The following is a 24,046-nucleotide window of genomic DNA, read 5'->3' on the forward strand; positions in this document are numbered from 1 at the left end:
GCTGTTCTTATCTGTAAGATAAGAGGAGTTTGCCTGTCCTCCAGTTGTATAATAAATTTGAATTGTATTAGAAAAAAGTAAACAAAATCAAGCTACTTTCCATTAATACAGCTTAAGTATTCTCTATTACCTTTTCTGTTAAAGTTTTGAAAGGTCTTATTAATGGGTGAGTCTTCGTATTTTCATCCAGTGAAACACCGTATTTCCATCCATTATTAGTCTGAAAAGATATATATATAGTGAAATAAGATGAGAACATCACAGATGAGTGAGAAACAGCACGTTTTGTGTGTCATACTGAATTGCTAATCTACTCCAATGTCTACACTGTGCCACAGAAATTTGTGTGTAATAGAATGCATCCATCTGTGGATACACCAGAATAAAACATGGCCTGGGAAGATCAGAGTCTATCAGCCGTAAGTCTCATGCAAAGATTTGTGACTCTACTATACGCTGGCTGCTTTCAAACTAATGGTTTGAATGACTAACGATTAATGCATTAACATGGTACTGGCTAAAGTTTCAAAACAAAAAGAAAAAAGCATGTCTACTCTCTGGGAAGCTACAGTCAGCAACAGAGAGAAGAAAGATCCTACTTGCTTCCAAATTTCCATTTCTGGAAGTAATCAAACATCTATGTTGACTTTACATTAGCCTATGAGAAATGAGTATCTGTTTTTAAGTTCAGTGTCAAAATTATAATTTTACGTAACACAGATGACAAGCAGTGATTAATACTCTGTACTGATTTAGTATCAAAGATACAGGCTGTGGTGACTGAACTAATTAACATCACACCAAAAGCAGTCTCTCAGAAAAAGAATTGTGATGCAATTTCTGGAAGCAACACACTGCTTGTCTTATGGAATATGTGATGTTAACAGATCAAGTATCAAAGAAGGTAACTTACTGAAGCCTTCGCTTTAAAGAATATTAATTGAAATTTAACTTTTGAGATATATGTAACTATACACACATTAACATAGTCTTTCTCTACAGATTTGCATATATAGACACATACAATAACAGAATTGTTATTTCTGTATAATTGTTCAATGCAATTGTTATTAATTGTCACAATAAATTACATAAATCTATCCCATCTTTTCCTTCAATGAAAGAGACACCTAAAATTCATTCTTGGATTAAATGAGTTACTCATATCCAAACACTTTCAACATACTTAGTAAGAACTGCAACTCTATCAAACTTCATTTTGCTCAGTTTTAACTCTATAATATCTATTTATTAACATCAAAACTTGCAAACTGTTAAGACTAAACAGCCCTTCAATAAATTTAATGTTTCATTTTAACATTTAAAAGTTCAAAATCACATTATACACATGCCTTACACCTCTTTTGAAGTGCTGAACCACAGACAACACAGTGATAGAACACTTGGAAAACTATAGGGCAAATCAATGTGTGACAGCCTTCTCAAAGTTAAGAATAAAGAAAAACTCTAACGACATTTTCTGAAATAATAAATGATATTAGACTTCCCAGGTACTCTCAGATCACAGAGCTGCTGCAGTAAAATTGAATTTCTGACTTCCATTTAAAGACCATCATTACCAAGGCAATATGATGCTGAGAAATATATATTCTTACTTTAAAAAACAGAAACAAAACAAATTAAGCACCCCTCCTCAGTCCCTACCAAATATTTGTCTTAAAAAATTCTGGTCACTTTGAAAAAGTGGCAAGTATCAATCCACTTGCTTTAGCAAAATGTTTCTTCCACATATCCCTAAAGAATATAGACATGTACACGCTGAACAAGTGCCTATCATTTAAACACCTCACATTTGTTTTCAACAATCACCTCAGGTATTACTGGGGTAAGACAGTTGCCAGTCTTAAAACAGTTCCTACCTTATCAAAGGCCCACTTATCATGGGAATGTTCAGCATACTTGCTGACAATATACTCCAACTTTTCAGGAAGTACAAGGCTGTAAACAAAGGAGAGTTTGGTCATTCAATTGTAAGTTACTGCACTCTGATCTATGCAAAAAAAAAAAAAAAAAAAAAAAAAAAAAAAAAAGCTTCATCTCCAAATGAAGGTAAGACATTTCGCTTTGTATGTATTTTTTCTTTAGAATAAATAACACTAAGCAAAACAGAGCTATAATAGCATTTACAGAGAGTCTTCAAATACATAATTCTTGGTAGTTCTTAATGCCAGATAGTATTAGTATGGACATTTCACATGGTTAGTGGAGGGTCTTGATTTTAACAGCAATCACCAATCAGCAATAGTCATTTCTTGAATATAGACATTTTAGAACTCTGTATTTTAGAATTACTTAAAAGCTCATGTCTCTACTAAACCATCACACATGATTTGCTTGCTTTGCTCTACCAGGTTACTAGGATTAAGTCTCAAAACTAAATAAGATTTTATAAAAACTTGGTAATAGGTTAATTGAATCGCTTACTAGATTTTGATGATCTTGTACCATTTGCCATCACTGTACCACACTCTAAATAATGACAGCATCAACTGTTTTAAGGATGTAAATATCCCAAATATTTTTAATGGGGTACATAAGAAGTACTAATTTACTACATACTCTGCAGACTATTGAACTTCTCTACAGGGCTAAGAGTAGTGTGCTTTGTATCTGCTAAACAGGATATGTTCTAGCAAAGCATTTGGCAGCAAGAAGCAAAAATGCCTGTATTATTTCTTGAAGGTACTAATATCATTAAAAAGTCAGTCACTGGCCACCACTCTGTACAGAGGAGAAAAAAGTGTTAGTAAGGAAAATATTATAAAAATATATAAGGAAAAGAATTTGTTATGAAATACATTACTCACTTTGCTGTACTGACAGGTTTGGGATCAAAATTTCCTTCTGGATCCACTGAAGTCTGCTTTTCCAAAGTTGACCTAATTCGTGTATCTAAATAATCAGGAGGCAAGGCACCAGCTATAGCACTTAGACAAGGCAAGGCCATTCGAAAGAGCTCTGGATCGTACTTCTGCAGGAGAGATAGGAACTGGTTGGAAAACCCAACAGAAAAACATGCAAAATGTTAGTGAAAACCAAGCAGCCATATGTACCAATATTAGAAGATGCAAAGACACAGTAAAGCACATTTTAAAACTAAGCACAGAGCAAAAATATTGCGGTATGACCTGTATTTTTCTTGTTATCAACCCAATACATTTTCAAGACTGTTCCAATTACTGTAAGAGTATGCTGACACCTGTATAAGCATATACAATACATGTAGGAGCATGTAAAGATTTCTTCAGGCCATTAAGGCCTACATAGAAAGAATCAAAGGTTGATTACCTAGTCAGAGAAGTACAGTAATCTACAAAATACTGTCTTTAACTACAGAAGTCATAATAATGTATCTGTCTTTTGCCCTAAACTTCTTAAAGTTTAAATCATGCCAGTCAAAGAAAACTGTGTTTTACTGTTGCAAAGCCAGTTCACTATCTTTCAGAGTTGTCCTGTTAAGAGGTGAACCAGCACAATTTGTCTTCTAAATAATTAGCCTAATAGTTTAATTAGCTCTAGAGATAATGGTACTTGATACATAAAAATGCATGGTGCAATTACATATGAAGAATTTATCCTATCCTTAGTTAACTTGCCATGACAAACATTCAAGGTTAATTGTTACACACTAAGTTAAGTGTGTAAATTAAGTTATTTAAAAAAAAAAGGGGGAGGGGGCATAGAGAAAGTAGCAGCAGATCATAGGAGGCCCAGGTTCTCATTAAAGCTCTCAAACTACATTCTTTTTGCCCCTGGGAAAAATAATCACTTCAGATTCCCCACTTGTATAACATGCATACTGATGTACTTTTAAGAGTTTAACACATTTATTGTTGAACACTGATGTGCAAGAGTTCCATGCTATTATAATTATTTAATAAATTGAAGACATATTTCTCTTGCTTCATTGAAAGACACAGAAAAGCTACATGATTTTCTAAATTTGAATGACAAATTTATTATTTTTGTGTTAACAAAATGCTGAAAAGCAATTTTAAGGTCCACTGAAGATTCTTGCTGATAAAATTATACATTACAGCAAGAAGAATGCCTGAAACTTTGAATCTTTAACTTCCTTTAGTTTTGTTACAATGTTCTTTAGTGCTTAGTGCACAAGCAAAAGAAGTGAGTGAAAAAGAGTGAAACCTGTAAATATCTCAGTACAAAACAAAACAATGGAGAACACTGTAGCTTAGCAACTTTACACAATGGTCTCATTGGACTAATAATCATTTACAAAATTATACAAATCCTATTACAGCGGGCCACCAATACTGACAGAAATACATCGTCTTCATTTCTTTGTAAAATACTAAGACAAATTAAAAATTTGTCATTGTGACCTCAGGCCCTACTGACACTGTTTCTACCTGTGACAGCAGTGAGACAGACTAAGATGTCATTAAAACCAAATACAAATAAGGCTTAAAAGCCATTCTAGAGTAGTGAAGAGACAATGTTTACTTTCATATTATAAAAAGGATGCATAGAGAAACGATCACCTAAACTTGTTGACTAGAACTGGAATGGACATTCAGTGGGATGCACTGAAAAATATTGCTACATTCTCATAGTGAGAACTTGATTTTTGAGCCAAGTTCAAAGAGAACAAGTTCAAAAAGAATTTATCCAGAAAGGCATTTCTAATATCAGAAACGTAACATTACTTCGAAAAAACGTTAGTAAGTGCAAAAACCCTAAGATCACACCTTGGAAGAGTACTACAGGAGAATGTTTGTTTATGCAATGGTTGGATCATAGTTTTTAACTTAGGCAAAGACCGGAAAACTAACAAAATACAAGTGTCAGTTTGAAAATAGATCATTTAGATTTATAGTGCATACACCAATAATTTGATTAGCATATACAGACATTTTGTAAAAATAATGCTATTATATGTCAGTAAAAAGTATTATAAAAAGTTTAGGAGAGCAAAGTAGAATAAAGCTGAATAGAGAACACTGACTTGTTAGTGCAGCAAGTAATCATTACCAGTGGAAAGACATATGGCTATATCAAAACAAAAATCTCACATTTTACTAATTTGGAGAAAATCCCAAATCCCTCATGATTCAGGACTCATTTTTTTTTATTTTTATTAGAATGTTACTTCATTGGAAACATTCTTTGTCATGCATCCTGTATTATGTGAAAGAATTGCTGATACAGGAATTTTCTGTTCTTGGCGCTGCAAATTATCATTGTAATGCTTTTACAGAAAGCCCATAGCGAAACATGCATTCTAATCATTACCTTATGAGACAAGGAATCAAATATTCCCCAGAAAAGTTTCTCAGTTAAATGTAATTCTTCTTCTGCTGCAATTCCATAGCTTCCCATTCCTGAAGGTAGACAATAATACTTCCAGCACTGTTCATAGTGATTTGTCAGAAGCTAGGTGTAAAAAAAAAAAAATAAAATAAATAAAAAAAAAAAGTGAAAGTGTGTAAAACATTGATATTTAATAATATAACACACTGGGTAGAATCTGATTAAACAGTTAAATAAATATTATTATACTTATTTCTTATTAAATATTATACTTATGCCCACCAATACTGTTTATTTCTTTACTTCTAACAGATCTTAAAAAGAGTCTTTTTTTCTTCTTTATCTTTTTGTGGGAGTGGTAGAGCTGTGATGAAAAAGCATAAAGACTGTTATCTCTAGCTAGATAGATTATTGTGAACTGAGTTTTATGCTGAATGCATGTACACAAAATACACCATTTACCTTGAGAGGCATTTTACAGTACTCATTGAGTAGTGGTACATCAAAAACTAGCCTTCTCAACAGCTGTTGTAGCATAGAGGGACGTAAGTGGCTGTAATTAAAAAAAAAAAAAAAAAGAAAAAGAAAAGAAAATGAAAAAGGAAGTTCTTGTTAGTAAAAATTCATACAGTCCAGTGAAAATGAAATACAAATTTAAATGATTTTCCACATTGGTATTCAAATGACTCATGAAAACTATTTTGAGAAACATATCGTGTGCACACAACGAAAAACAAAATGAATAGTTAATACCCTCAGGTGTATAAAAAATCATGAAAAAACAAATACTAGACTCTAAATAAGTTTGAGGAACCTGACTCTATGTCATCTATCTAATGATATAACACAAAGATAAGCAACTTTTGGACTCTCTTATGCAATTAGATAACAGATATGATTGTCCCATATAACATCAGAGGAAAGGGTGTTTTTTTGTTGCTGTTGGGTTTTGTTTGTTTCTCTGTTCAATTTTAAGGATTCTTCAGGGTGGTTTAGATATATAGAGGAGACAATCTAAGCAAAATAAACAGAATATTGCCCTAAAAGAATGGTTTTTGATATGAAACTACAAAGCAGCAAAACACTCGTGACTGAAACTGATCTTGTAAATACATTATGATAACTATTATTAGAAATAAATCTGTACATCTCTACTACTTCAAGACTCAGTTCATCTTTAGGATCAGTTTTCAGATTTGGAGAATGATAGGTAGTTTATATTTTGGTTTAAGTGTTTCTTTGTTGGCTTCTTTTTCTCTTTTTATTTTCATTCTTTCCTTTTTTTAAAACAAAGAACAAGGTTTCTCAAACCACAAGAAAAAATACAAACATGTCAACACCTTAAATCCCCAACACATACACTGTCAAACTCACCTAAACATTTTTGGTAATACCTAGCATTTTGTTTTTACAAATAACCAGAATTCATTCTGTATCATTGCAAAGCTCATAGCAATGCAACAGCTTGTAGAATGCAGGATAAGTAACAGAAAAATCAGAACGATTTTCTCTTAGGAAAAGAAATCCTGTCATAAGTTCACGTCATTTATTTCATGCAGGAATAAAACTCTCTTCATTCTACATTATACACAATGAAGAAAATTATTAAAACACATATTTTTATTTCCATATACACACAAAAGAAATCAATTTGAACATATGCATCATACATACTGGCAAATAGCAAGCAGGCATTCTTCAATAGTGTCTCGCTGTGCTTTTGTAAGGGAACGTCCTTTGGATAACCTATATATTGTGTGAAGCATGGAGTCAACCAAAGAGGCATGATGCTCTGTTCCAGAAAAGAGGGGAGCACATCTTTTGAGTAATGGAAACACAGCTGAACAAATATATCTATTTAGTGCGAGAGCTGCCTCTGTGGTACTTAGAGAAACCTGTATGAAGTAGAAATTGATTGTTAGTATCATATGGAATAAAAGTTACTAAATATGAAATTATAAAACATAATAATGACATATTCCTGAGGTCCCTTTAGTGGCTGGGTACTAATATAGTATTCACAGTATATACATGAGGACAAAAGCCTTTTTTTTTTTTTTTAAACTTGAGAAAATCAAGTCATCCCACTTAACCCATTAAAAACTGATTTCTTGCCCCACTGCTCTCTAAACCAATAAAAGCAAAAAAGAAAACAGGCAGCTTATTTCTTTAAACAGGTTATGAAAAATCACAAAGCATTCATCTCACTCAATTTTTCCTACCTGCACATACATGAATTTTCAGTGCAATTGGAAAGCACACATGAAATAAAAGTAATCGTTAGGCTTATTACAGAATATCCCATGTACTTACAGTAATTAAGGTAAGCCTGCATTTAAAGTACAGTACATCATTGCTTTCTGTGGTACTGAATGCTTACAATTAAAACTTAAACACAAGAAATGAATAAAAATATACTGTACTATTACTGCTTGGGTTTACAGTGAGCATATTTTTTAAAGATTTTTTAACTTGAAGTTCCATTTATTACACTAATTGAGCCATTAAAGCACCTAATCTGCATAGCAAAATACTTACTGTATCCAGAGAGGCAGAAGCTCTTAAATCTGGTAAAAATCCAACTTCCAATAGGTGAAGGAGGAAGGTTTGGTCCTTAATACCATATACACGGTCCAAGAAGAGTACCATTGGTGCTTTATGATCAGGACAGAAATTTGCAGACATATCTGGCTCATTTACTGTGCCATCTACACAAATATATAATGGCTTTTAATAGAAAATCACTGAATAAACAAGAAACAAGAAGACAATGAAAGACACTATAATTATATTTATTGACTAAAATCAAATTTTCAAAATCATATTTTTGGTTCAGTTTTCTTGCACGCTGAAAAAGAATTCAAGGTAGTTATTAAAAACATATTGCAATTGATTAATCTTTCTGTCTTAAATGAAAACTTAAGAATGAATGATTAAAGTATTCTATGTGTCTCATTACTATTACAGAGAATATTTGTAAGGTAAAATTAAAGAAACATATTATTAAGAATGTTAATATATATAGTAACTGTGAAGTTTCAGAAGGTTAATAATTTTCATTTCTGTATCATGTAAACTAGACTAGAAAGAATACGTAATACAAGCAAAGACAACAGTAACAGACACTAAATGATAAACCATCTGTAAGGGGGAATAGATAATCCTTGTGAAAAAGAAAGGACAATAGAAGGAGGGGAAGGAGGATAACATTACTTTGGAGTAGAACAAAATGATAAATTGGTAGCTTATAGCCAGTGGAACATGCAGCAACTAACAGGAAAGATGTAGATCATATACCATAAAAACCTCTTCCTCTGTTGCATTTATACTTTACATAAAATTACAGTTTGTAGGGTTATCTTAGAAGTTATGCTGGGTAATAAATCCACCCTGCATAATTACAAGATCACTTCTAGGAAAGAATCAACAGTCACACAACAAGCAAGAATACATGATCAATACCCTTTTTCATCTTGAACTCTGATTTTGTAGTATTTTTAAGTTTCAGAGTGATGAAAGTACAAAGGGAATGAGGTCAAGTTTATGTGTTATACCTAAAGAGATAGTGTCTCTATAGCAACTGCAGGAGACAAAATACTGGGACAGATGGGCCACTACAGTGTTCCAGTAAGGTATTTCTTATGTTTTTACGTTCTCTGCTCCACAGGACCAAGTATCTCTTCTATAGGTCTAACTGATCCATACCTAATTAAAATCTAAAGAACATTTCACACCTGAAAGTTATGTGTTAACAGCTTTTTACAAAATGTGAACTTATATACTAAAAGTAATGAAGTTACCTTTGTTAACTGTTGACAGCTTTAGCGGTATACTTATAATCCCAACCAAATCTTCAGTTGGCACTAGAGATCGGAGGATTGACCTGATTCGAATAGCTTCACCTTTTCCACTTTGAATAAGCTGTTAGAAAAAATGCACCAATTAAGAAAGTTAATACTGAGTGAAATCTGAAAAAAATAAAATAAATTCAATTAAAAAAAAAACAACCTGATATTAGTATGTTTTTTTTGGAAACACTGTAGTGCCTGGAAAAAAAATCATAGAAATCCAATCTATCACAGCACTATAAAGGAATGCTGATTTTAAGCTTATCCTACTTTTTCATCATTCCTAATTTTGGTATCATAAATGGATAATTTATTGATGCTATAAATTCCTAATAAAACAAACAAACAAACAGCTACATGGCTAAGCTTTCCAAGGATCAATCAGATGAAGTGCTGAAAGCAAAAATTTCTGAAAGACTCAAGTTACTTACAGAACATTCAGTGATAGCTTTTCAGCTTGCCTTTTTATACTATGAACAGATGCAAATCTGTCAGATGTATCTACACATTTTCCTATTATTTTTATGCAGTAAAAATCACAAAAGGAATTAACAATAATGGGGTGACCAACTTGTTTTACCTTCTAGCAGAAATTACATATTCACAATCCGTCTCTCTGAAAACCTCTTCCAGTAATTTTCTTAACATGAAACTAGCAATATACAGCTAGATACAATTTACAGGTAGTAAAGCTAATAGCTTTGGTAATTTTAAGTATGGAGGTTACAAGTCAAATCTCTTGCTTTTTGTTGTACTGAGACACATAAATATGGCACTTGGATCTGGATGCGTGTTACTAAAGCATTTTAAATAGTGACAAGTAAAAGTCACTTTAACACCAAGTTTTATATGTGGCTATTTTACAGGCATTACACATTCAAAAGTGTTATTTCACTTATTTTTCCATGTATTCATGTAGTGTTAATACCATATTTCAACAGTACACAAGAATGAAGCTCTGCATCACACTGTTATGAAAATTACTTTTGTGGCTTTCTAGAGGACAGTAAAGGGCCAGCTTCAGAAATTTTATTGGCAGTGTAAATGTGTACCACTAGTAGTTCATTTTGGCTTTAATCCTATAGTCATACAAAAATCCCAAATCTTACATAAATAACAGAACACTAGGAATCAAAAGTCAGTGATTCTTTATGAACAGTTGGCAGGGAACACATCTGTATAGATACAGTGAAAAATGTAATAAAGCATACCTCTTGATAGTAGAAAGCCTTTGAATAGAGACTATTTTAGTTAGACACATACAGTTCTGTTTACAAATCTCCCACATTTTCTGAACAAGTGACAGAATGAACTTACATGCATTTCTGGTGCACAGCGTCCAAGTAAATCTATGAGAGCTGAGTAAAATGACATGATTGCATTGCCCATGTGCACAATCTCCTCCTCTTCCTCCTCCTCATCACTAAAAGATAATCAGTAATACCAGTGAGTAGTTTTTGCTAATCCAAGCTTATAGCTCCTCTCTGGAGCTAGATCCATGATCCAGAGACTATAAATCAGATACAACCATTTCCTCTTGCTACAGACTACATTTTTTTTTTTAAATCCCTAGAGTTAGGAAACAATTGAACAGTAATAACTACTTCATATCACCCTTCTGTCTTCCTCTTTCACTTTACCATTATCTTAGCTTCATTCTGTAACATACAGAATTATTTGCTTTGTCCTTCAGGCTTCTTCTCTTCTGTAACTCTTATTCTACATTATCATATTTCACAAACTCCACATGACAACTGTTTGTGGGTGTGAATCTCTAATGTTCTGGGTTTGTATAATGACTTACCCAATAGGGTCTATTATTGATATACCTCTGGTGAGATTAAACCAGCTATTAAATCATCATTTTCCAAACATGCATTCACGTTTACTTACCCTTCTCTCTTATATCCTTGTGAGGGAAGGTCACGAGAAGGATTCTCTGAGATTCTGATAGCTTCTTGCATAGCTGCCAGTAAACCATTTCCTCCTTCTCCTCTAAGGTCTGGTCCAAAGCACTCTGGTCGTCGAATAAGGAGCTTGACAACAACACTTGCATTTTCTTCAACACTTTCACCTGAAGACCAAAATAAAGTCGTAGCATAATACATATTTTCTCCTGAAAGGTATCCTTTAGTCAGAAGGAGACTATTTTCCTCTGAATTTTACAAAATATAAAATAAATCTTCAATCTTATTTCTAAAAGCAAAGAACTATCATTTTGGCAGCATGAGATGTGCTTTACCAAAGGATACCTAGGTTTAAAAGTGACAGTATACACATGCCTCGCCAAAGTTTTACTACACTCAGTCTAGAAGGTTCACTTCAGAAGGTTAATTTACTTTTTGTGCCAAAGACTACTTCCTCCTAGAGTTAAATATTGTGATAGGTTCTTTTGCACAAAATGGACTAGAAAGTAACCCAAACATATAATACCGACAAGTGAGAATGCCACTGAAAGTGGCAGTTTTCTACTCCTGGGCAAACTGTACAAATGATAATGAGACATAGTTTTTGATGGACTCCATTTACAGACAGGTATATTTTGAATAAATTCATTCATGGCTTTAGGAAATATCTTGTAAGCAGCGCTCCTGACACACAGACAGAGAAATGTACTTCTTACTGAAGTTCATGATACCACACACATTGAATAAAATTCACTTTAGCTTCTTGTATAAAGGGTGACTGCAGGCAATAATCCAGCAATTGGACAGGTGAAGGGAAGGTGTGGGGGGGTGTTGACCCCAGCCAACAACCACCCAGCCTCTTGTTCCCTCCCATCCCCTTCAGGAGAGGGAGAAGCCAGAAGGAAGGTGAGACAACTCATGGGTTGAGATAACAGTTTAGCAGAAAAGCAAAAGCTGTGCATGCAAGCAAAGCAAAAAGATGAATTTATTCACCACTTCACATAGGCGGTGAAGCGTGGCATAAAATATTTAGCCAGTTCCTGGAAAGCAGGGCCCCAGAACACATAATGGTTGTATGGGAAGACAAACACAATGACCATGAACGTCTCCCTTGCCCTAATCCTTTCCCTGAGCTTTTATTGTTGACCACTATGTCATATGATATGGAATTATCTGTTTGGGTCAGCTCTCATGGCTATGTGCCCACTGCTAACTTCTAGCCCAGCCTGAGTGTACTCGCTGGGGGCAACGAAGGGGACAGAGTGGGAAAAAATCGAGAAAGCTGTCACACTGTGCAAATAGTGTTCAGCAATAGCCAGAATATGTGTAATTTATCAACAGTGTTTCAGCACTTTACGGACTCCTATGAAGAAAGTTAATTCCATTCCAGCCAGACCTAGCACAGGACAAGAATTATTTGATTTTAAGTGGGCCAGCTAAAACAAAAAAATGTTGCTTAACATTCTGGATTTGGTACTTCATCAGTGGAACACTCATCTTAGAGTTGAATCTTCTCAGTATAACTAAAGAATAACAACTCATATTTAGATGAAATCTATCTAGGGGTAAAATCTCCTGATTTGTTCTACTGCATCCTTACATGTTGGTTAAATACTCTTCTTGTTGTTTAAAGCCTGAAATTGAATACTTCATCTTCTCTATACACAAAAAACACGTTCAAATAAACTTTGTGTGGAAAAACGTATGTATAGTTCAAAAGGGAAGAAAGTAGGTTATCTGCTATATAAATTCAGGAAAGGCACATAGGTTGTGACCCAGTAAAAAAAAAAAAAGCTCAGCTCATGGTTGAATGCAAACATTCAGAAAATTCACAGTGCACACCTTATAATCTGTGGGATGATATGAGATTAATGGGACATATAGGAAGAAAACACAGGAAAGGAAAGAGTTCAGTCACTGAACTTGTGATGTCAGTAGCTTTATCCCACAGATCATCAGTATCAGTATTTTACTTACAAGCTACAATAATATCCCAGCACATAAACTTTAGTATCCAGTTTATACTGAATTGAATTTTGTATCCTGAACACACACTAAAAAATGGGATTAGAAACTGTGTTTTTTAGCAATGAATAAAAGGGCCATCAGGAAGTCAAAGGCTTTGATATGGTCCCTCGCCACATTCTTCTCTCTAAATTGGAGAGGTATGGATTTGAAGGATGGACTGTTAGGTGGATAAAGAATTGGTTGGCTGGTCACAGCCAAAGGGTTATGTTCAATGGTTCTATGTCTGGGTGGAGGCCAATCACAAGTGGTGTCCCTTAGGGGTCGGTCTTGGGTCTGGTGCTCTTCAGCATCTTTATCAACGACACAGATGACAGAATCCTCAGCAAGTTTGCAGATGACACCAAGATGAGCAGTACAGTTGATACAATAGAGAGAAGGGGTGCCATCCAGAGGGACCTGAACAGACTGGAGAAGTGGGCCAATGAGAACCTAATGAGGTTCAACAAGGCCAAGTGCAAGGTGTTGCACTTGGGCTGGGGCAATCCCAGGTATTTATATAGACTGGGAGAATAAGAACTTGAGAGCAGCCCTGCAGAGAAGGACTTGGGGGTCCTGATGGATGAGAAGCTGGATGTGAGCCAGCAGTCCATGCTTGCAGCCCGGAAGGCCAGCTATGTCCTGGGTTGCATTAAAATAGGGGTGGCCAGCAGGGAGAGGGAGGTGATTGTCCCCCTCTACTCTGCTCTTGTAAGACCCCACCTGGAATACTGCATGTAGGCCTGGGGCCACCAGCACAAAAAGGATGTGGAGCTCTTCAAACAGGTCCAGAGGAGGGCCACTGTGGTGATCAGAGGGCTGGAGCACCCCTGCTATGAAGAAAGGTTGAGGGAACTGGGCTTGTTTAGCTTGGAGAAGAGAAGGCTCCGGGGAGACCTCATTGCAGCCTTCCAGTACTTAAAGGGAGTGTATAAACAGGAGGGGGAATGCCTGTTTACATGTATTGGTAGTGATAGGACAAGAGGGAATGGTTTTAAACTAATGCAGGGGAGATTTAGGTAGATATTAGGAGAAAGGTTTTCATTCAGAGGGTAGTGAGGCACTGAACAGGTTGCCCAGAGAGGTGTGGATGCCCCATCCATGGAGGCATTCAAGGCCAGGCTGGATGTGGCTCTGGGCAGCCTGCTCTAGTGGTTGCCAACCTTGCCCAGAGCAGGGAGGTTGAAACTAGATGATGTTTAAGGTACTTTTCAACCCAGGCCATTCTGTGATTCTATGAAGTCAGAGTCAAAGGAAGGTAGGTGAGATAACTGGGATGAGGAGGTTTTGGAAGGAGCAGCTAAGCACTTCAAATATTTCAGTTTTGTATTTTCCCCACTTAAAACACAGGTATGATCTTGAATGAACACAACTCCTGACTTTGCACAGATCTTGTTTTTTACTAGATGCCTTAGAACCTGATACCTCAGAAAACTACATAAGCCAGCGCTCTATTGGAAAATTGCCTTTTGTAATGCAAAGTAGCTTAATTACAAACCTCTAATTCTCCCGGTGGCTTAGTGGCCAAGAAAGTTCTAAAATCAGAGCAAACTGGTTTTGTTTTCAGATATATCACGGTCTGACCTAAAATACTGCAATTTACTCTATACACAGTTTACTTATTGATAGAATTCCTAACTTCATTTGCTACCTTAATAAGATACTCAAATCAATAATAAAAATTGCAAAAGGAATAACAAAAAAGTAACTATAACTTTGAAGATTCAAAAAAAAATAAATTAATAAACAGCATATAATAATTACCTGTTGTTTGCGATGAGAATGGTATGCGTTATCCTCTCTTCATCCATTAACACATTCTTATGTACAGGAAAGTAATTTTAAGAAACCCTTTTCATAGAATGTCAAGAAATTATACTTACTGTTAACAAAAACTGCAAATCTTAAGAATGACAGGTAACGTTCACCCTCTATTGGATTCCATCCAATGTCTGGATATCCTTTAGCTAGCAATACTGGACAACTCTGCAGGCCACAACCAGCCAAATAAGTAACAACCTACAATACAGAAGCAATTATTTATTCATGTATGTGGAAACAGATTTATAAAAATACTGCCGATGCATGATTTTTTTTAAAATAACATGGTTTTAATATGCGGTGTTTCATCTGAGAAACTACCAACACAGCTCAATATTGCATCAGTCAGTTTCTAGTTCTTGCTTTTGATAATGACAAAAAAGCCAAACACTCTTTATTTCTGAAACTACCAAACTATATCATGACACAGCAACACAACAACATGAAAAAGGTTTAATTTGGAAAGTAAAAAGTAAAATAAAATACTAAGGAATTAAATATTCAAATCTTTTTTCCACTTTTTAAACAACAGTTAAAAATACTAACAACTTCAAAATCACATAAATAGCTATGTATGAATAATTTGCTAAAACACCAAAGTAAATGTTGCATCGGAAGCTTACCTACTGTAAATCCAATTCTAATAGATATGCAAATAATTAAAATTTTCAGGAGATTGCTCAATATCAGTTAAGTGTCTGGAGAACCATAAAGATTAAAATTTTTGGTAATACACAAATACCCGATATAACATTTCTTATCAAGAAGAATATCTTTAAGCATGACAAATCACTGAGAAATTACAAATTGAGCATGATTTTAGTCCTCAAATAGGTTTTGAAATAGGTAATTCACTGACTTGCCTAACATTACTTTCCTTGAAAATATGGTCAATGCTGGTGCTCCAGTCACTAACAGTGTATCCTGGGGTCAATACTGTTAATATTTCATTAAAAATAGAATGGAGGGCACCTTTAGCAAGTTTGCAAATGATAAAAAACCTGGGAATTGCTCTCAATGTTATCTTTATCAAATTAGCATATTCCTGTGCTCTCACACCCTTTCTATTCATATTCCTGTCCCGATCTTCTCTGAGCTATCCCCATCATATGTCCATTTATTTCCATTTTCTAACCTTTGCCTCTCCCAATGTATATGCTGAATACAAACACCACCACAACCATTCTTCACCCACTTCTACCCTCATCTATCCCCATACTCCACAAAGGCTTTACCTCTGCCAAACTATCATATTAAACTCTGCCTTCTGGCTTCTGTTTCCCACTGCTGTGTTAGAACATATCCCTTCCCTTCCCTGCATTCCTTTTCTTCTGACTTTGTATCCACCTTCCATCTACTGTTTTGTTCTCCTTCCCAGGTATACAGAGAACTTTATGCAAGTTTTTGTATCTTTTTACCCACTATTCCTACTTCATCCCTCTTCTCCTTAAATTTCCCTTTATTCCTAACCACTGTGAATGGTTAGGAATACTACCTGAATCCTGGATTCAATTTACTGCTGCAGCTAAACCAAATATCCTATTCCAACTTCCTTTCTTTGTGTATCAAACCTACTATTTTACTTCTGTTTTCCCCATCAATGTCTTTGATTTATTTAAGCCATAAGACTTTTCTTCACCTTCTCCTCTTACTTCACCTGAATTTGCTCTTCTCCAGACAACGTTTCCTGACATGTCTTTCTCCTGTTTCATGCCTTTTTTATTGTTATTCTTTCTAGCTGATAATAATAGTGAAAGGATACAGAAGATAGGAAAACACCTTCTTGTTCTCTCTTGCTGTGATTCCCACCAAGTATAAATCCAAAGCAGGGTATAGAGCCAAGGAAAATACTGCTCAGTAAACCTCATCCTAAGACAGCACATTCCTAGAGCAACTATTTCTTAAAAGATCATATTCAAAATTACTGTGATCAGACTTGCCCTTTTCCCTTCTACTACAAGTACACTGTTGAATAAGTAGGTTAGAGTGATCACTTACTTTATCCAGATCTGGCTCTTCCAGTGCTAGTGCAAGCTCATTATTGTCCATTACGGAGGCTGCTGCAACATCTAGTGGTGTTGAACCTCTCATTGAAGGAAATGCTGCAGAAGAATGTTAATGTACAAAAATTAAATTCAGTTTGCAGTAATCACAGTCATGCAGCAGATGGCAGCAATCACAATAGAATCTAAACATATTAACAGTGTGTTGTAAGGCTGTTCTTCAATCAAGAACATGGTTAACTTTCAAATAATGTTAAAATAAATGCTGAAATTCTTTTCTGTCTTGGCATCCATATCCACAAACATAAAGAACTATGCTTCTTTTAAATGCAGATAAAGAAATCAGTATTAACAACATAGAGAACTAGAAAAAATATATACATCTATTTATCTAGCAGAGCAACATTCCAGCTATATAACTCTAAGAAATTGTACAACCATACCAATTCAAGACTTATAATATGCCTATATTCAGCTAAAATATCCACTGTCAAACTTCAGCGTTGCCTGTTTTCATTCTTTCATTCTTATTCCATTTTCTGTGTTTTATATGGGCAAATGTAGGGATGGAAATAGCAATCATGAAGAGCTAAAACACTGTGAAATCACAAGCTATCTTGTCTTGATATACCTTATTGATATAGGCCATCTACCTAGCCAAGAGAAATTTTCTTGAGCTACAAAATCTAGTACATCCACATTTTAAAATCAAACACCTATTCCAAAGGAAAAATATGATATTCACATCAGTGATTTAGAGATTTAGAGGGAAGGGAAACAACAACAAAAAATGAAAAGTAACTTGTATGGATGCCCAGATGAAACTGACCCTTTCCAGAGGGTTAAATTAATCTTAGATTTCCAATTGCAATTATATTGGATGGAAAAAAATGTCAAACAGCATGGATTTCATCCTAAATCTTTCAAGATATTTTAAAAAACATATTAAACTACTCTGTTTCAAATATAATTAACAGACATATAAAGATGAAAGAAAAATGTGAAAATGTAAGAGAGGCTTCAGCACACGGTTCAACTTGCTATACAAATTAGATGACAGACTTGTGTTAGCACATTCCCTTCTTTGTCTTGGTTTTAACTGTTACAGCTACGTGACATACCCAGCCCAACGCTGCTGTTTTCCAGTAAGTAACTAAGATGCTCAAACATGGCTTTTTGGTTTTGGCGACTAATTCGACAGAAGTAGCACAGGAATCGACAACAGCTTGCCACCATCTTAGGAAAAGCGATCTGCTGAAGAAAGTTGACAAACCAGTGAAATATGTTAATTACCAATCTGTTCCAGTTCGTCTTCCTGCATCCCTAATAAGGAAAGTATAGTGAAGTTACCAAGGTGACAAGCAGTTGATGGTTGCTCTTGTTCTAATTTAAGAAAGGACCTGCATTTCCTTTTAACTTTTGCGTTCATTAGGCCATTGGGTTTAAAATGTTGAAAAATCATTTTACAGGGGACTCTAGGGGACATAATGAAGAAAAACTGAGAGCTATTTCTCAACTCTCAAACAAAGCAATCTGCAGACTTGCAAATGTGGTTATACATAAACAACATTATGGTAACAAGCTCAACCAAAAAATATTAGGTCACAGCAGAATAAGGACCTTAGTTTATCCAAACATATTCATTACAATAAGAATACGCGGTCTTTTAAAAAAGGTTTCTACAAGACTTCTACATTCCTCAATGCATACGCCTAATAACATACATTAATATTTTATTTTTGCTGTGCAATTTTTTTAAAGACATTTTCCATGCTGTGCATTACACTCAAAGGATTTCTCTTCTGAAAATAAAATAATTTAATCTGTAGCATACCCAAATGAACATTTCACAGACCGCAATTAGTCATAACATCTTCTGACATGAAAAACTTATGCCAGTTTCACATTTTACTGAAAGGAGATGAAAGAACAAGATCAAAAATCTTAGGAGAGACTTTTGATGTTTCTTTTAAGGTTATCCTATCAGATGTATTACATTTACCATTATATAGCATTTAAAGTGTCAAGCACCATTGCAAATCTGCATCCTAAGGATGCACAGAAAATTAGGCAGAAAATTAATGACCACCCAGGAGAATTCTTTTTGAAACAATCTGACCAGCACTCATCAGGCAAAAATAGGAATGTATTATATATACATATATACACACACACACTCTGTAATATTCTATAAAATTCTAGAATGTAATATAAAATTATAGAATGTAACATTCTATAAAATTCTATATTATGTGAGATTCAACGTGATATTCAAGCACTTTAATCAAAATACCATGTTTTTTCTTCCTCTGACATCCTGCCTCCTTCACTTCATACCTTGCAACTACAAATAACATTACTTATATTACTTATACAAAGTATAATAAATATTGCCTCCTTTACAGAACAACTCTAATTCATACTAATGCAGCCTTTTCAACTGAGACAACAGCTTTGTGGGGAAAAAAAATGATTATGTTAATTAAAATTTATATGATAATGTATTATCTATTCAAGACATCAGGTGCATTTCCTAACTTCCATAGACTTGAGTTGATTAACCATAGTTTGCTAAAGGGGTCTGTTTGTTTGTTTGTTTGTTTTTGTGCAGCTAACTTTTAAATTTTAGTCATGAAGGTGCTACTATGTAAAAGTAGCAATAGACATGATTTCTGTTTTTAAATGTATGACAGAAGAAAATGAATGGAAAACATTCGTTCATTCCTGAAAACATTCAGTAAAGCTCCCACTCCCATAATTTAAAGGGATTTTAAACTAAGCAGAATGTGTGACATAACCTTGTTTACAAAATTACAGTAAGAGCGACAATGTCAAAAAATTGTCATTTTAGAAATTCTTTATTATTAACAGGTATTGATACAAAAATGAAATTTGAAAATTCCCAAACCAGTAAGAAGTAATTTTGAAGTAAAAAGTTTTCATTTTGAGAGTCAAAAAGGGCATTGCTTTTTGAAAGATAACTAACAATAGAGTTGTTAGAAACTCAACTGAGAGCACAAAGAGCAATGTCTTAATGTCTGATGCCACCACTATTCCTTAACTGTACATAAGCAAGTCATTGGACAAAAGCCTGCAGAATTTCAACTGAGTATATAAAACCAGAACTGACCAAGGCATGCACACTGTTTCTGGCCCTACTCCTTTCTTCTTAAGGACACCTTACCTGGGTGTAAAAAGTAAAAAATCCCCAGCATACAGAGGCATATACCTATTCCAGTTTAATGACTACCTGTTCCTAAGTGAACAACCTTTCAAGTGAGACTTCTATACATGCTTAGAAGATAAGCATGCCAGCAGGAGATCAACAGACAGCATATGGCAATCATTTTAAAAAGCAGTGTTCTCCCTGCGAGGTTCGTATGGAAGATATTTCACATTTGGAACTCAGAAACATTTCTCTGCCTGTACAGTTCCTTGTCCAATGGTTTGCTCTGTGTAATCTCCCCATCGCAATATCTAAAATCTGCGTTAATGGTGTGCAAAACTCCATTAATAAGCCTTGCTGTGTTATTTCATAATATGACTATAACCCTCCATTTCCATTAAAAAAAAAAAAGGGTTCTGAATGGTGGGTATATACAAGTTTCCACTCTTAAGGAGAAAATGAGGCACCGTGAGACTGGAATAGATCAAATTCTAAACACACCCTATTTCATATTCATATTTCTTGATACGATTTCTATTCCTGTGCCAAGCCCAGTTCAATGAGTGAAGTTTTGGATTCCCCACACAATTTATAGAGATAGGGATATAAAATAGGATATTTTGGGTGGCCAGACTCATTAAATGATACCAGGTTAACAACTAATTTTCTAGGTCTACATTCCTCATGAAAAATATCACGGTAACTTCTATGATGTATTTTTGTGTTATAAAAATTCTCTGTGATAACATTCTTTAGTAGAAACAGAAGGAACAGTGGTTTATTTTTTGTTTGTTTGTTTGGTTGGTTGGTTGATTTTATCACTTCGGAATTTATGTACAAATTGTAGCAAAAACAGAAGGTTGTGACACCTATAAATTACATAAGTATTTATCAGGTTATAAATAATTGTAGTATGCCTGGCCGTACAAAAGAAAAAAAAAGGTAAGCAGTATTCGGAGAAGAGGAGACCCCTGTTTTGGGGAGGGTGGCATTAGCATTAAAACATCAGGCATAAGCAAGGAGAAGATAAGCCCAATTCATTTCTAACTTGCCTTGGGTAGCTGGAGGAATGTTCAGTTATGCTTCTCAAAATATTTATGCCATTCTACCTTTAAAATAACATATAGGTATTCAAACATAACACTAAGAAAAGACAAAACACGATTTTGCAGGAAAATTACAGCTCAAGTATTTGAATTTGAGCATTCAAAATAAAGTTGCTGTAAATTAATTTATTATACAGTTTATTGTTAACAACACTTTATCTAAGATGAAGAGGACTATTTTCCTAGCAGAGCTAAGCCTCTCATATATGCACATAACATGTATATTTAATTTAAAACTTAAAAAAAACACAAACTTTTAAGGAACAATTCAAAGACAAAATACCTCTTACCTCTCTCTCACTTTTTAAAAATTAAGTCCTAGAATGACAGTCCCTCTACTACTGTAAGAACTGTTCAATTTTTAACATTAATCAATATTTTGAATGGTACAAGCAAAATCTTATATATACGGAGATCTATTTATCTTAGCTTTCTCTAACATATTTTTTACACTTTTCCAAAGGTACAAGATGCAAAACTAATAATAAAATTACAGTGAAATTACCTGAGACTTATCTCCTCCAAGCACATTCACCATCACATCCATAACTGTCTCATGCATGCCCAAGACTCTCATTAAGTTAGGATGCTGATAAAACACCTTGTTGTTCATTATATCCCTGAAGTAGGAGAAAAGGCAACATTTTCAAGAAATACTATTTTCATCTATTAGAGATTTCAGACATATGCATTCATTGTCACAATATGATTTTAAATTCTCAGATTTCAGTGTAACACAAAAACATCTGACAAATAAATGCTTCACATTTAAACATGCTGTCATTCCTCTAATTGTCATGAATTCTATGTAACAAGAACCTAAACACTATTATTTCAAAATGACATTTTTCTTCATTTTTAAATTGCTCTTACCATCTGTTCTCTTTAAAGAAAAAAACATACTGTGTTAAGATCTAAGTGTAAAAGAATATATTCAATTACGTTGTAAGTAGAGAATGGGGATCAATAAATCTAAATCTAATTTCATCTCTGCAGAAACACCACAATTAATTTTATCAGTTCATAAAGTAGAAGATACTAAAGCGACTTAATTTTAAAGGATATTAAATGTTTTTCATTGATATTTCCAAAATTAGAACTATCTAGAAGAGTATTTAACATGGCATAATGTCCTCTTAAATAACAGGAATATTTTACAATTTTCACTCTGCCCACCTTTCAACATATTCTGGAACCTCTGTATTGGTTTCACAATCCAGAACACAGTTTATGTGTTTTCATAGGGGATACAAGGATTTCTAAAATTTCTAAAACTTACCCTTTATCCCTCCTAGAATTCTCACCAATTTCACTAACTCAGCATTGAGAACAAATTATTCAATACTGTCCCATACTAATTAATAAACTGTTTTTACAAATTGCTCAACTTGCTGAAGAGACTCTTGTTTGTGATTTTTACAGCAAAGTAGCAAGTTCCTTACAACCACTGTAAAGGAAAGAAACTGTTCAATGTTCTCGATGAAGGACAAACAAACATAGGTCTCAGGTAATCTTACAACTAGGTACTTTTTCTCTTTTAAATATATCATTTAAATTTAAAATTATTATTTATTTATTTTTCTACTTCCAAAATTAATTGGCCTAATCCTGCAATTACAATTACTCACAAGGAGTAATAAAACATGCAGGCGTGTACAAAACTACTGGCACTTAACAAAGGTAATCTCATAACATAATCTGGTACCAACAGGGATTACACAAAGTCAATGTTTATAATTCTAACATTATAAAGAATAATATAAGCAGTCTTGTACAAATACTTTAAGTTATCATTGATATCACATAATAAATACTAACCAGCTTGAAATCTTTCAGATCACAACAAAGCTTTGCTGGTTCTACCTAGCTACTCGTACAAACTTGTCACTTAGAAAGATAGCAGCAAGTCTATTCACATATGCATGCAACATTAATGTCAGCTTTAAATTTGGGAAGGGTGTGGTATTGACAGCAATACAGATGTAAATCATCTATGCTAAAACATGTATATTTACAAAGCTTCAGCAAAACATCTGAAAAATAATCATTAGGCTTCAGTGTTGTAAAAATAATACTGTTTCTTTAGGTAAAAAAAAACACCTTAGTTCACAGGAAGAAAAAAAAAAAAAAAAGACATAATACTCATAGAGAGATCAATTGGAGCCACACTGGAAATTTCCACCAAAAATTGAAATATTTAATACACATCTGCATTTCAGTACTGTACTAATTTTCATTCAGGATATTAAGTAGAAGGATTTACTAATATAACAGAAAGAATTACTCAAAAATAAAATGATATTAATTCCATACCCTAATCCATTAATCATTAGCAATTCCTCCTCTTTTCCCATTCTGACACTGAGAAGTGAGCGAATCTGGCCCAGTGCAGCAAGCAGATTAATTGTATCCTTCACAGAGGCAGCACTAATGGTGTATGCTTTCCTCAGAGCTTGAAGTAGCTCACCAATGCTGTCATATTGCCTACGAAGGAGGGTATACATAATCCGAACTAATTCTGGATCTTGAATCTGATCTTCCTGAGACCAGCGTACCATAGTCTGGGATATGAGTTCCTTCAGTGTAGCTAAAAGAATAAAATACAGAAAATGTTACTAGACTTTACAACCACAAAAAAGTCAAAAACATGTATTACAGTAAAATAGCAGACAAGGCAAAAGAAAACAGTTGTAAGAAAGCAAAAGAACATTAGCAGACAGAACAGAATTTTCAACTGGAAAAATAATTCTTGGATCTTTCAAGGTAAGTGTGATGTTCCTGAGAGATGGAAAACAATAAATTTCTACTTATTGTTCAAGTAAATTCAATTCAGCATTGTTAGCAATGAAAACTTCTTGGCTCAGTAGGACCCTGAGAATGATCCTTGTGAGTGAAATAC

General features: G+C 34.3%; 1 protein-coding gene across 13 annotated transcripts in view; it reads right to left on the reverse strand.

Annotated features, from left to right (window-relative positions):
- Positions 1-24,046, reverse strand: part of RYR3 (ryanodine receptor 3) — a 222,397-nt gene that overhangs the window by 73,471 nt on the left and 124,880 nt on the right. For 6 of the 13 annotated variants that reach the window (XM_068684285.1, XM_068684279.1, XM_068684287.1 and 3 more), the window contains exons 39-53: positions 23,461-23,734; positions 21,653-21,767; positions 17,997-18,129; positions 16,871-16,974; positions 14,935-15,070; positions 11,034-11,214; positions 10,458-10,563; positions 9,093-9,213; positions 7,831-8,000; positions 6,967-7,187; positions 5,755-5,845; positions 5,275-5,415; positions 2,829-3,010; positions 1,881-1,959; positions 131-220 (exon numbers count right to left, since the gene is read on the reverse strand). In XM_068684285.1, the coding sequence (XP_068540386.1) occupies positions 131-220; positions 1,881-1,959; positions 2,829-3,010; positions 5,275-5,415; positions 5,755-5,845; positions 6,967-7,187; positions 7,831-8,000; positions 9,093-9,213; positions 10,458-10,563; positions 11,034-11,214; positions 14,935-15,070; positions 16,871-16,974; positions 17,997-18,129; positions 21,653-21,767; positions 23,461-23,734 (2,144 nt within the window). The remainder of the gene's footprint in view (positions 1-130; positions 221-1,880; positions 1,960-2,828; positions 3,011-5,274; positions 5,416-5,754; positions 5,846-6,966; positions 7,188-7,830; positions 8,001-9,092; positions 9,214-10,457; positions 10,564-11,033; positions 11,215-14,934; positions 15,071-16,870; positions 16,975-17,996; positions 18,130-21,652; positions 21,768-23,460; positions 23,735-24,046) is intronic. The other 7 variants (XM_068684284.1, XM_068684291.1, XM_068684286.1 and 4 more) reach the window with 3 other exon arrangements.

Source organism: Anas acuta, chromosome 5 (assembly GCF_963932015.1).
Source record: "Anas acuta chromosome 5, bAnaAcu1.1, whole genome shotgun sequence".
Classification (NCBI taxonomy): Eukaryota; Metazoa; Chordata; class Aves; order Anseriformes; family Anatidae; genus Anas; species Anas acuta.